Raw genomic sequence first — 14,011 nt, forward strand, 5'->3', positions numbered from 1 at the left:
CGGGAGAGGCAGCCATTTCTGGAGACCCACCCGGAGTGGCCCAGCCCAGCCTGCCTCCTTCCTCCCCATGCCTCTGCCCCAGGCTCCAGAAAGCTTCCATGCAATCGAGGCTGAGGATAACCTTTCCAGTCAGTGGGTGAAACACAAACATCCTGATTTCATTTGCTCGGTGCTGGCACGGAGCTAAGGGACTCCTCCAGGGTCACACAGGAGTCAGAAGCCCAGCTGGGATCCAGAGTTTGTGCTTGTTTCCTACTTCTGAGCGCCTCTCCCACTAAGGTTGCAGGATCTTTGAGACCATCTCTGTTTTCTAGAGATGTCTCCCCTAGCAGATTAGGAACTTTCCAGAGGGTAGAATGAAGAATGGAAACGCAAGTCAGGGAAGCTGTTTTGCTGCCATTTAATAGTTATTTGGGGCTTCCCAGGTGGTGCTAGTGGTAAAGAATCTTCCTGCCAATGCAGGAGACGTGGGTTTGATCCCTGGGTAGAAGAGATTCCCCTGGAGGAGGGCATGGCAACCCACTCCAATATTCTTGCCTGGAAAATCCCATGGACAGAGGGAGCCTGGTGGGCTATGCTCCATTGGGTTGCAAAGAGTCGAACACGACTGAAGCGACTTAGCACACACATGCACAACAGTTGCTTGAATTTGTGAAAAATCCTGTATTTGCCTCAGTCTCCTCATTTGTAAAATGAGGTTAATGGTAATACTACCTATGGTGAGGACTGAAAGATATATGATAGAAGATACAAGATTTTAAGAGTCTTGGGGGTATGGAGAGGACAGAAATACCAAGCACAGACCATGAAAAACAGCCAGAAATGAGAGCAAGGGGAACTTGACAGTAGGCTCCATGAATGGGATTTTTGTTCACGTTATACGCTGTAGTTTTCCAGGTGCCCAGGACACAGCCTGGTCCAGGATGGGTGTTCAGTGAGCACTAGTTGGAGGAATGAATAGAACTCCTTCTAACAGAATGAATAGAGAGTCCAGGTGTTGCTGGTGGACAGTGGGGTGCTGGCTCAGAACCAGGGTGGGAAGGCTTCTGGGAGCGTGTACGGGAAGGTCCAGGCCTGGAGGGCTGCTGGGAGTGGGCATGTACGCTCCAGAACCCATACAACTCTGAGGGTTTGACAATGCACCCCCATAGTCCTGCCCAGGTTATGGATCCAGTGTTAAGAGGGGGATTTCCCTGCCAGGATCCTCTCAGCTTCTAAACCATGTCCTTTACCTGCCATCCCCTAGGAGTTCACGGGCACAGTGGTCGTGATGTGTGGGCTATCCCCTCCTCCACACACACGGTACCCCTCCTCGGGCCTTGATGCTTCAGGAATCCCTCCTGGGCCCCACCCTGCAGCTCCAGCTGCTGTCTACCACTTCCTGTTGCTAGAAAGCTCCACTCAGATAGCTCTTGACTCATCTCGGCTAATCACAGTGGCCCAAGACAACTCTGCTCCTTTTATCATCTGTGAGCAACTCTACAAAGCTGTGACGGGTCAAGTCATACTCTGAGAGCCTTTGTGTCCTTCACCGCAAAGGGGGCTAAAAGCCCTGTGCAATGGGAGTGCTTGGAGCCACTTGGGTTGCGGGTGAAGGAGATTTGTGAGATGGCCATGTATTAAGGTAGTAAATAAAATTGTCATTGGGTTGGCCAGAAAGTTCGTTTGGGCTTTTCCGATATGTTGAGGCTGTAAGGGCCTATAGCAAACCAGAGAAGTTTGTGTGTGTGTGTGTGTGTGTGTGTGTGTGAGAGAGAGAGAGAGAGAGAGGGAGAGAGAGGGAGAGGGAGAGGGAGAGGGAGGGAGGGAGGTGGAGAGATGCTTTGGCAAAGGGATGGATGGTATCAAGTCATTGCAGAATCCGTTGATATTTTAAAGACATATGATCCTCTATAAACACAGCCACACCCTCATGAAAAATGCGCTTCATTCCTGAAATCACAGAACTTTTCATTTTTCCCAACAGATTCAAACTTCTAACGAACGTCCTGTGCAGTGTGGGAAGGGACCCTGACACTGCCCTGGAAGAGCCCAGTCTCAAACCCACTGGGACCACACACAAAGTCTGCAAATCCTCCTCCTTAAAGCAGCGGTCTCTAACCTTGTTGACACCATGACCACGGGAGACAATTTTTCCATGGACCTGGGAGGTGGGGGGGTGGTTCGGGGATGATTCAAGTGCATTACACATATTGTGCATTTTATTTCTATTATTATTCTTACATCAACTCAGACCATCAGACATCAGATTCCGGAGGGTGGGGACCCCTGTCTTAAAGGATGCAGATGGGCCCAGCTGAGCCTGTCCTCCTGAGCTCAGAAGGCCTGGTCTCCAGGGTCCTGGCCGAGCTCATCTACCTGGACACCCTTTCAGGGGACACCAGACAAGCAATGACAAAGCAGGCAATTGCTCTCTTCTGGTCCTTGGGGCTGCATGGATTTGAGCCCAGGCTCACCATCTATGCAGATTTGCCCAAGTCACTTCTTGGGCTCATTTCCTTGCCTGTAAGACGGGGATGTAATCCCTACCTCATGGGACTGTTGTGTAAAGTGTGTAGAATGGGGCCTGGCAGACCGGTGACACCAGCCAGCCACAGTCCCCCCTACTCCTCTCGCCTGGTTCCTGACGGCTTCTTGGTTCTTGGACCCCTTCTGCGAGGCTCTTCCCTGTCCTCATTTGGACCTGCCAGCTGTCACCGGCTCCATGAGGCCTGCCCCGGCCACATCTTAAGTAGCCTGCCCCTTCTCCGCCTCCTCACCGCTTTGATTAGTTTGCTCCCTTCCTGATTACTCCAGGTCTCCCCTTGACCCCCAGGCTGTCCTTGGTCCCCTCTGTCTCAGTCCCTCATGGACTGTCCCCCACCTTGTCCCCACAGCACACACCAGGCTGGCTTGTCCATCTCATGTTTTATTGTAAAAATGTTAAAATAAATTACATTTTACATCATTTCCAGTATGTACATACAGTGTGTGTGATTCCAGGACAGCCAGTGACACCCCAGCCAAATGGGGTCAGGACACTAAGACAAACTCGTTAAAACATTTCACAGAAAGACAGAAGGCCGCTCCTTCCCACCCCGATGCCAGGCCAGCACATCCCTGGGCTAGGGGCCGAGTGGGGTGTGGATACCCACGCCCATCACCTTCACTGCTGCGGGTGGATGGGGTTCTGGCCCTCTCTGGCCCAACACCACTGGGGAGGGGCCTGAGGGGCAGAAGGGGTGTTTGGGTGACACCCAGCATGCAGTCGCCTGCGACTGATGCCCTCCCCCCATTCTGACACCATGACCTTGGCTGAGGTCACCGAGAAAGGTCTGATTGGGTTGAGGGGTAGGAGAGCGAACACCAGACATCCCGACCCTTGGGACCCCACTCTTTCACCTTTCCTCCCCTCTCTGGCTCTGAAGCCAAGAAGAGATGTCAGGTCTTTAAAAAACAGCAGTTCATTTAACAAAAGAGCAAAATGAAACATGCAGGGCAGAGGCAGCCGGCTCTAGGGTGCGTGTCTCGGAGAAGCCAAGGATGCTGCCAGTCCCTCGCCAGAAACAGTCTGTGTACAGTTTCACATCATCTTTTTGCTCCCCCCATCGCAAATCCTTTCCTCTCTCACACACACACATGCACCCACACGCACACGCACACACACACACGCACACACACACACACGCACACACACACACACACAGCAGCTGGAGGGAGGAGCTGGATTCACATATCTAGCCGTTCCCCACGTGCGAGCCAAGAGCGATCCAGGGAGAGGCGAGGCCCTTATTCTCAGGGAACAGGGAATGAGGAGTCAGCAGGGCAGGAGCCGGGGCAGAATAAGCCCACTCCTGCAGCTCCTGGAGCCCCAGCCTCTCTTTCACTGCTTTCGGCTGCCTGCTGTTGCTTGGCCAAAGGGTGACTGAGGGAACGGGGCGCTGGGCTGGGCTCCGTCCCACTAAGTCCACAAGTGGGACCGTGGGCCACGCCTGGGACTTGCCCTGTTATCAGGAGTGTTTCAGCATCTGCCTTGTTAGCTCCCCACCCCTCCCCTAGAAAGACTCTTCCCTCCTGAGGTTTGCAGCAGAGGGTGCCAGGCAGACGAGGTGGGACTGGGGGACGGTTAAACACGAACCCCCGGCAGGGTCCCGAGGTGCTAAAGTGCCCAGCCCCAAGCCCAGGTTCTCACACCACTCTCACTCTCTCTCCGAGATGCCTGTCTTGGTGCCAGGCACACAGGAGCCCGTTAATACTGGTGAATGCACATGGCCAAGCCCCCAGCCTAAGAGAGCCGTGTAACGGTCTTAACCTAACACAGGACAACGACCCCCGCGGACCCAGGCCTTGCCCGGAGCGGCCCTGCCAGCCCACATGTCCGTGAACCATCCGATACGCCCGCCGTGCTCGGGACAGGTACCTCCCGCTACCAGGGCACCCATTTCGCTGGGGAGCAGAGGCCTGTCCTGGGCGCTGTGTCTGACCTGTGGCATCTAGCTGCAGGGGATGAAGGTGAGGGCGGCCCCTGGCCCCCCACTCCCAGTTCCAGGGCTGGGCCCCCCACCAGGGGCCAGGGGCCAGGGGCCAGCCATGGCAGTATGCCCCAGGCTGAGAATAGAAGCCCTGGAAGTGGGGTGGGGGGCCGGCCCCCCCTCACGTGCCTTGGGGGCTCTTTGCCTTATTGTATTCGTTCATCAGCTGCTCGTAAGGCACGGAGAACTCCGACTCTGTGCTGGTGAAGGTGGACTCGTCCGAGGAGGGGAACTCGCCCAGGTTCAGGGGTGCCTCGGCTGTGGCCCCCTCCTGGGGCCTCTCTTCGCCGGCCAGGTTGTCCTCCAGCGAGGACTTGGAGGTGTCCTCGTCCAACAGGCCAGCCTCCTCGTTCACAAAAGTGATGTCAGCGTTCTGGAATATCAGTGGGTGGTAGTCCTGGGCATCCCATGGCTCGCCCTCCTCGCTGATGCGGTCCAGCTGGTTAATGAACACCTCAGAGGTGGGGGAGCCCTCCTCGGGGGGTCCAGCCCCGGCCTCCTCTCCACTGGGCCGTGACACGTGTCCTTTGCTCCGCAGTGTCTGGGACACCTCTTCCAAGCTGGGCGCTTGGCTCTTGGAGTAGACCACCAGGGGGGTCAGGGAGGTGGGCAGGGCTGGCAGCCCACCCCCGGGGGGCCCCGGCCCCGGGCCCCGCTCCCCACCGCCGCCGGTTTTCATGGCCTTCTTCCCGATCTGCTTGATGAGGTCGTTGTACGTCTCCTCCTTCTTGGACAGGAAGCTGAAGATGTTGACGTCCTTGGATGCCGCACCGCTCGCCACCCGCAGGGCCTTCCTGGAGTGTGGGGAGCTCTCGAAGGACTCTTTCCGCCGCCGGCGCCGCTTCTTAATGGCCTTGTGCACCTCCACGAACATGCTCACCTTCCAGTTGACAAACAGCGACAGCCAGGCCAGTCCCAGGTAGATCCAGAGCTCCACGAAGTAGCGGTACAGGGCGTGGTAGTCGGCGCTGGGGTTCACGCCTGTGGGCGGGTCAGGAAGCCCAGAGAATAGGGAGAGGACCAGCAGGGACCCGGAGACACATGGGGGCCAGGGCCATGTCACCCGAGAGCGGACGCGGCTCGAAGGCACAGAGCAGGGATGGGGGACACACCAGGAAAAGGAAAGGATGCCTGTGCAGACGCCGACACCCCGTCACCCTGGGGGACCTTGGCCTGGCCACCGTGTGCCTGTCCCGGACCCCAGCCTGGCCTTCCTGCACCGTCGGAAGTCAGGAGAGTGGCTCCCTGGGCTGCGGGAGGCTCGAGGAGGAGGGGTTTGGGGCGGTGGGAGGAGACAAGCCAGCACCCAGCGCAGGAACTAAGCCATGAACCTTGGCCTTGCAATGATTCACCAACACACTGATTCACAACACTGTTTTGTGTACTCTTTTGGGTGTATGTGTTACAGTCCCATTAAAACCTACATAGAAATTAAGTGAGAGGGCAGCTGGCAGCCTCCTGCTGGGCATGGACTCACTCATTTAGCATAAGTGAGGCTGGCGGAGCGGCCTGGGACGTCCAAGAGCACAGGTCCCGGCAAGAATACCCTAGACAGTCTTGATTCTCCTTCCGCTGATGTCTGGCTGGCCTCCTGGCTTCCTGTTTCTACCCTCCTCCTGGCTCCTCCTGTGGCCTGTAGGGCTCTGCCCTCTCCGTGCCCTCTCCTTTGAGGCCAGGCTCCAGACCCCTGACCCAGGGAGCCCTCCTGGGTTACCCCGCACAGCTCTGGCCACCCCCCCACCCTCCAGGATCGTGGAGATCTCACCTTACATTTCCAGGCATGTTGATCCGTATTATTATCTATTCTATGTCCCCCTTCCTGCCCTGAGACTGGGAGTAACTTGTACAAGTAACTGCAGAGAGGGGGCCTTTTCTAGAGTGGGGCTCCCTTAGGGCAAGGACTATAAACCCCTCATTAGACTGGACGGGGTCTGAAGGCAAGGGGCTATCTCCCTAGCAGACAGGAGGTGCTGTTGATCTTGCTTAGGGCTCTGGTCATAAGCAGGTTATGATGATAACCAGGGCCCTACCCTCTGCACATGTGCAGAGCAACTCATCTGATTGTTTAACACCCTGTGATTGGTGGGCGCTATTCCTTTTTGTTTTCTTAACCAATTTTACAGATGGGGAAACTGAGGCAAGGGTTTGGCATCTTGCTGGAGCTAAGCAAGTATAATTAAAGCATTTTTCTGTGCTTCCCTAATGCAAAGGCTTCTCCTTAGCCCGCTCTGGGCTGCATCAGCTAGACAAAGACAGGATTGTGTCTCCGTCTAAATTTGTCTTCCAGGGCAGCAGGCTCAGATCTGCCAGTGTCAATGCAGCATTCAAGCCTCCCTTGCTTCTCTCACCCACTCAGCTGCCAGTCCCAGCATTCCAAGCCTCCATTTACAGTGGGGTGGGAGGGCAGTGACCTGTCCCTGCTTCCAAGGAAGGGGGCGGGGAGAGATCAGAGGCCCTGGGGCAGAGGTAGGGGTCAGCGGCCAGGGCAGCAGGCACTGGGGCAAGCACACACCGGCTCAGTAAAGGCGAACGGGGCTTTTTCAGGAAGATTAAGAATCAAGATGTTGTGCAGCCCACAGGCACAAGGACATAAGCGGCTGACAAAGGGGTCAAAGAATCTTATCCCGCCTGGATTAAGGAGGGGAGGGGTGAGAGGGAGAGTCCGGGCCAGAGGGAGCGGGGCAGCTTGGGAGGAGGCCTTTCTTGTCTTTTAAGCTGCCTGTGGCAAGAGCCAAGTTTCTGGCCTCTGAGTCAAGTGTCCAACACAGCGCCCTCATCACCTGTGAGCGATGGAAGGAGGCAGCTGTGATGCGGAGCAGCCCCTCACTCAGCCCACAGGATCCTGGGGTAACAGACACAAACCCGGCAGGCGGAAGGTCCTGTCTCTAGCCCATAGCACACCTAAGCCCCTAAGCTCACATGACGGGGGAGAAGAGAGGAAGAGGGCAAACACAAAACACGAACAGAGAAGGAGAGAAAAGCCACCTTCTAAGAAAGGAAAGGGCCTTCCCAGGGGGCGCTAGTGGTAAAGAACCTGCCTGCCAGTGCAGGAGATGTAAGACTTGGGTTCCATCCCTGCGTCAGGATGATCCCCTGGTGGAGGGCATGGCAGCCCACTCCAGTATTCTTGCCTAGAGCATCCCATGGACAGAGGGAGCCAGGTGGGCTACAGTCCACGGGGTCACAAAGAGTCAGATAAGGCTGAAGCAGCTCAGCACACACGCAAGAAAGGAGAAGGGAAAATGCCTGCAATGACTCTCCGTCTTGGGTTCCTCCTATAAGCGGCAGGGCCGGGTCAGGACCCCACTGGATGGAGACCCAGGACACTGGACGCCTACCGGGGCCCCCGGGCAAGGTCAGCTGAGCTGAAACTGGAGGAGAAGCAGAGGAAGAGAGGGCAGGGAGGCAGAGGCAAGGGGCAGGACTCACCGGCCACAAAGTCGCCGAAGCCGATGGTGGAGATGGTGATGAAGGAGTAGTAGAGGCCCTCGATGTAGTCCCACTCCTCCGTCACCATGAACACGAAGGGCGGGATCACCAGGTGGACCAGCACTCCCCACAGGATGAAGATGGCTGTGCACGTGATCTGTGCCTTGCGCTGAGCGATGGGCAGCGAGACCAAGTCAGACAACGCTGGGGGCGGGGGAGACCGGGGGAACCCAGCAGAGCACCCAGAGTGCGCTGAGGAGGTAGCCAGAGGGGAGGCCAGCTGGGTGCCAGGCCTGCAAGGAGGCTCACTAACCATGGAAGGAGGGGGGTTAGCGACATTCCCAGCCTCACCTGGGAGGGCAGGGGGCTCTGAAACGGCTCGCTTGCCATCTGTCCCGACACTTCCGTATTGGGACCCAGGGATCCTTCCCACCCCAACCACAGTCACTTGCCAGGTTCCTCCCCACCTCTGCCCAGGACACAGGGATGGAGACATACCAGGCTCACGCCTCTCTTGGTGAGGAACTGGCCCAACCTCTTGGCGCGTCCCCCGAAGAACTTGCCCAGGGCACTGACCCACGTCAGACAGAGCGGCACCCCAAAGAGGCCGTAGAAGACACAGAAGAGGCGCCCGGCGGGGGTCTTGGGGGCCACGTTGCCGTAACCTGAGGAAGAAGAGAGTGAGGCCAACAGGGCCACAGCGGGTGACGGACCCAGACTTAGGGTGGCCCCCACCTCCACCCCCCTCCCCCACACACAGCTGGAGGAAAGCCCATTCTCGAAGATCACTTGACACTGATCTAATATCAATACCTAAGCAATGAAATTTTCCTTGACCATGCTATGATCTTGATCATTCACAGCAAATGATGGTATGGGCTATGTCTTCTCCATCAGACTGGGAGCTCCCTGAAGGTGGACTAGGCCTCCACCATTAGTAAGTCCTGTCCTAGTCTGTATGGGACCCTTGTGCAAATTAGAAGGCGTAGGTCAATAGCTTCCCTGGGTAGACACTCCAGAAGCACTGTAGCAGATGGTCGCCGAAGACGGCCATTCATTTCTTTTCTTTGAAAAAAATTCCTTGTTTTATTTTTGACTGTGCTGGGTCTTTGCTGCTATGCATGCGCTTTCTCTAGTTGCGGTGCGCAGGCTTCTCGTTGCGATGGTTTCCCTTTTTGTGGAGCACAGACTCAGCAGTTGTGGCGCATGGGCTTAGCTGCCCCGGGGCATGTGGGATCTTCCCTGACCAGGGATTAAACCATTGCAAGAAAGTGAAAGTGAAAGTCACTCGGTCTTGTCCGACTCTCTGCGACCCCACGGACTGTAGCCTGCCAGGCTTCTCTGTCCATGGAATTCTCCAGGCCAGAATACTGGAGTGGGGAGCTGTTCTGTTCCCTTCTCTAGGGATCCCAACCCGGGAATCAAACCCAGGTTTCCCTCATTGCAGGCAGATGCTTCACTGTCGGAGCCAGCAGGGAATAAGTTATATTCTAAACCCCTAACTTCTGGGATGGCTGGTTATCAGTCATAGATAACCAGCGCAGACACCCAGATTGGTGAGTAAGCAGGGGCTGGGGGTTATGCAGTGACTAAACCTGCTTGACCTCCCATATGGCTCTGGCCCTGCTGTGTCATTTCTACTCCAAGAGCCCAGGTCAGGACTTCTGGAAGAAAACAGTCTCCCACGCATGGCCAGTCACCAAGCACTTACTAAATCTCCAGGGGTGTGTCAAAAGGACAGCGTGCAGCTGGCCCAATTTTAACCCCGATGAGGTCATGTGACCAGAGTTGGGGCATGGAAGAGGGTATCCTGAAGATCTCAGAAGGCTTACCGATGGTGGTGATGACTGTGGCTGCAAAAATCATCGCGTTGGGCCAGTTCCAGTTGTTGAAGGTCTGGTTCCCTGTGATGGCCACACCCTGTCCTGCAGCATCAGACACTATCTAAGAGGAGATATACAGTGAAGATCAGAGAGGAGGTCAGCACTTTATGAACCTCCTTATAAGTATTCTTATTAAATCATCACAATAAGAAAGTGGCAATTATTGTCTTCAATTTATAGGAGATGAAATACTTTATAGAGGATCAGAGAGGTCAAGTAATTTGCCCAAGGACACATAGCTGGGAAGACTATGAATCCCAGTAAACTGAATTCAGTAGATCTGGAAGATGTCAGAGAACGTGCCTTTCTAACAAGTTTCCAGGTGATGCTGATGTTATGGCCCAAGGACCACACTTTGAGAACCGCGCCAGATTTTATGCCTCTGAAAGAGGGCAGACATAGTACAGAAAAGACGGAAGGACCTCCAGAGAAGTGTGCTACTTCGGGATTGCCCTGGGAGGGACACCCCACACACACAGGCCCTTCATACCCCGGCCCCCATTGTCAGGGCACCAGCTAAGGTCAGCTCAGAAGCTTGTGGACCCATCTTCTGAGGGTGGACCCATCAGCTGGTCTGGTCATCAAGGTGGTGTGTACTTTTCAGGCTGACTCAAAACCATCATATCAGTTCCCAAGAAGCTCCTGGCCACTTTGGAGAGCAGGTGAGAGGTCACCTGGGGAGGTCTACTGGGAGGCCCAGGGAGAGGTCTTTATTATCTATTCCAGGAACACAGACAGCTGCCAAACCTGTCCACCTAGCCTCCACCCCATCCTTGAGGGTTGCCTCCATTCACTCCACCCACCATCAGTGGGGGCCAGGGCTTCACAAGGCGGCTCCAAGGAAGTGCCAAGATCTGGGGTCCTGGCCCTGGCCCCAGAGAGAGGCCCAGGATGGACCATCCAGCCCAGAAACCAGGAACGTGACAAATTCCCCCTAGAAATCAAGCCTAGGACCAAAGAAAGACAGAGACAAGCATGGGAGTAGGAAGAAGACAGAAAAACTGGAGTTCTACCCGTGGCATGATTGAAGTTTGGTGAGAAATGAGGGAAGGGTGGGTTGTCCTGAAGGAGTGTGCTGTTTGAAGCGGCAGAAGGCCAGTGTAAGTGGATCTGCAGACTTTGTCAAGAATTTTCCATGATGACATGCTCATCTGACAGGCTGTCAAACCACACGGCTCACTGCCCTGCCTACCCCCTCCCCACCCGCCCTGCTATTTCCTGCTCATTTCTCTGCAAAGTAGAAAGAGGGTGCCACGGAGCTGGCCAGACGCTTTTCACCAGGACGTTCAGATAGGAAAGAGGCCAACTGGTCCATCCAGTTGTAGGTTAACTCAAAAGGTTTCCTAAGCCATGACATCTATGTTCTAAGCAGGAGAATGAAATGTCCCAGGGCCCGGGATATAAACAGATGGCAAGGAAAGCAGGACCACTCAGCTGCCTTTGGCTGCAGTCTTTGCTATCTGAGATCCCCATCTTACGGGGGTGGGGGGGTGACGAGAGGAGCGTTGTCCTCAGGAAGCACAGCCCGAGACGGCTGACACTGACCGGGAAATCACAGCATTGGAACCCCACCCCTGGTCAACCCCGTGGAGTCTCGGAGGAACAGGGGAGATGTCAGAAGCGGCCTCCCCACCTCCTTCTCACACAAAAGGAAAGGGTGGACTCTAGAAACTCCAAACTGAACTCTCGCTGACTCCTCTCTGGAGACAGCAGAGCACTTGGCAGATTCAAAGAGGAAGCGGTGGGCACTGGAAGCTGCTAGCACAGGTTCACCAGAGCAAGTCATGCTCAGCTAAGTGCATCTCCCACTCCAAAGAGACTGCAAAGCCTTGAAGTTCGGTGGAATGCAGTCAATCCAGATAGCAGCAAGGCAGCGGAACAGATGGGTGCAAAGATATTCGTGTGGAGAAGACAGAGAAATGCAGAGAGGAGCTGGGATTAATCCGGGTCCACATAAAGGCAGACAAACAACCCCAAGAAGTACTGATCATTATCAGTGTGGCCCGAGGTCTCCATCATCGTGCCAAAGACCAGGCCCCTTGAATCTTTTAATCCACAGCACAGCAAGGAGATAGATGGCTGACCAGTTTCATCTGCAAAGGATGCAAACCTGGGAACAAGGCTGGGGTGGGAAGACAGCTGAGTCACTGCAATGGCACCATCTGGACTGGAAAAATGGGCCCAGGGCGCCTCTGCCGGCTCAGTGGTGAAGAATCCGCCTACCAACGCAGGAGACACAGGTTCAATCCCTGGTCTGGGATGATCCCACACGTCACGGATCGATGAAGCCCTTGTACCACAACTACTGAGCCTGTGATCGAGAGCCTGGGACCCCCAACTACTGAGCCCACGTGCCACAGCTACGGAAGCCCAAGAGCTCCAGAGCCCACGCTCCTCAACAAGAGAAGTCACCGCCAGGAGAAGCCGTGCACCGCATCTAGAGAGCTGCCCTCGCTCACCGGCACTTGAGACAGGCCCGCACAGTGACAGCAGATCCAGCACAGCCAAAATAAATAAATAAATAAGTAATCCATTTTTTGAAGTTGAGATCTAGCTTTAAAAAAAAGAAAAAAATGGGCCCAAACTAACGTCTTTTAAATTTTTCACATCTTACACTTTGGGTTAGAACAGACTGACCCAAAGGGTCAAAGGGAAAAGGCCTTGGGTTTTAGCTGACCACAACCCAACAAACACTAGGGTGGCTGCCAAAAGAAAGAGAGGCAAATACAATCTCGGGCAGTGTCAACACCTTCTCTCTTCAGGGCTGGGAGGCAACCAGCCCACCGCCCTCTGCAGGTCAGGCCACACGTAGGGCACTCTCTTCCACTCCTGGCTGTCAGACTTCACGACATGCTAACCTAGGGGCCAAGGTCCTGGAGGCAACAGCTGTGCGTGCGTTGGATAATGAGTTCCGCCGGAATGGACTGCCCTTGGTTAGACATCCATTTCTGATCATAGGAAGTTTAGACCCAGGAAGACCAGTACCCTTCAGGGATACTGAAGGTGTGACTGCAGCAGGGGTTCTCAGCTGGGGAGGCACCACCCTCTGGGAACGTTTGCCAGTGCTGCCTGAGTGGGTGCCTCCCATGTGCTGGGCACCATTTGGGCACCAGGGAGAGAGCTTCAAGAGAGGATGTAATCCCTGTCCTCTTGCACATCTACTCTCGTGGCTGATGGGATGCTGCTGGCATGAAGTGGGCAGGGACCAGAGAGGTGAGACGCCCTGCGATGCTCAGGACAGCCCCACCGCCATGCCCACACTGTACCCACTGAGCCCCACCGGACTGCCAAAGGTTATTTGTGACTCCGGAACCATTTACTTAAGTGCTGGTGACTCAGTGGTAAAGAATTCGCCTGCAGGAGACACAGATTCAGTCCCTGGGTGGGGAAGATTCCCCTGGAGAAGGAAATGGCAACTCACTCCAGTATTCTTGTCTGGGAAATCCCATGGACAGAGAAGCCTGGTGGGCTATTGTCCATGGAGTTGCAAAAGAGCTGGACACAACTGAGCAACTAAACAACAACAACAAGGAGACATCACACGTAAGAGCTGGCAAAACAGGGTAACTGAAGAAGGCATTATTGTTGGGAGCTTTGCAGCAGAAAAGCTGGCTTCTTGCCCTTCACCCCACCAATGGTGTGTCCTTTGGGGCCTCCGTCCTGGGTCATCAGGGAGTCACAGCCCTATGCACAGTCCCCTTCACCCCCATTATCTCTCCACGGTCACCCAGAGAGGGGCGGACAAATGGGGGCATTCCAAAGAGCCCTAAGCACCCCAGGGCCAGAAGCGCCACTCACCCTTACAAGTCCAATGGCAGTAGTTACGTCCACAGGTCAGGTCAGGAGACAGAGGCTGAGAGCTTAACTGGCAGAACTGGGCCAGGTTCTAGACTTTCTCTTGCAAGTCAGCTGGGCTCCGCACCTCCCTCCCTTCCCTGCTCTCCCTGCTCCTGGATGCCCCAAGCTTCTCTGCCCAGGGTTTCCAAGCAGCTGGCCTGCGGATCAGCTTGCCTCCATCCCCATGCAGGGAGAGAGAGCAGGATTTCAGTGCTGCTGTGTGTCAGATGCCTCTTGCTGGGGCTTTTATACATATTCCCTGACTGGCTCTTCCCCGAATTTGCCAGACATCACCTGACAGGTGAGGAAAGCGAGGCTTAGGGAGCAGAGGTCTGGATGTGAATTTGGGCA

At 55.2% G+C, this 14,011-nt stretch overlaps 1 protein-coding gene across 1 annotated transcript in view; it reads right to left on the minus strand.

Annotated features, from left to right (window-relative positions):
- Positions 1-2,963: 2,963 nt before the first annotated feature.
- The window catches only part of KCNK5 (potassium two pore domain channel subfamily K member 5), a 40,797-nt gene continuing 29,749 nt past the window's right edge, over positions 2,964-14,011 (minus strand). The window contains exons 2-5 of the mRNA XM_068994112.1: positions 9,773-9,884; positions 8,439-8,605; positions 7,941-8,109; positions 2,964-5,492 (exon numbers count right to left, since the gene is read on the minus strand). Coding sequence (XP_068850213.1) covers positions 4,633-5,492; positions 7,941-8,109; positions 8,439-8,605; positions 9,773-9,884 — 1,308 coding nt within the window. The 3' untranslated portion in view covers positions 2,964-4,632. The remainder of the gene's footprint in view (positions 5,493-7,940; positions 8,110-8,438; positions 8,606-9,772; positions 9,885-14,011) is intronic.

The sequence above is a fragment of the Capricornis sumatraensis genome, chromosome 22 (assembly GCF_032405125.1).
Source record: "Capricornis sumatraensis isolate serow.1 chromosome 22, serow.2, whole genome shotgun sequence".
NCBI lineage: Eukaryota > Metazoa > Chordata > Mammalia > Artiodactyla > Bovidae > Capricornis > Capricornis sumatraensis.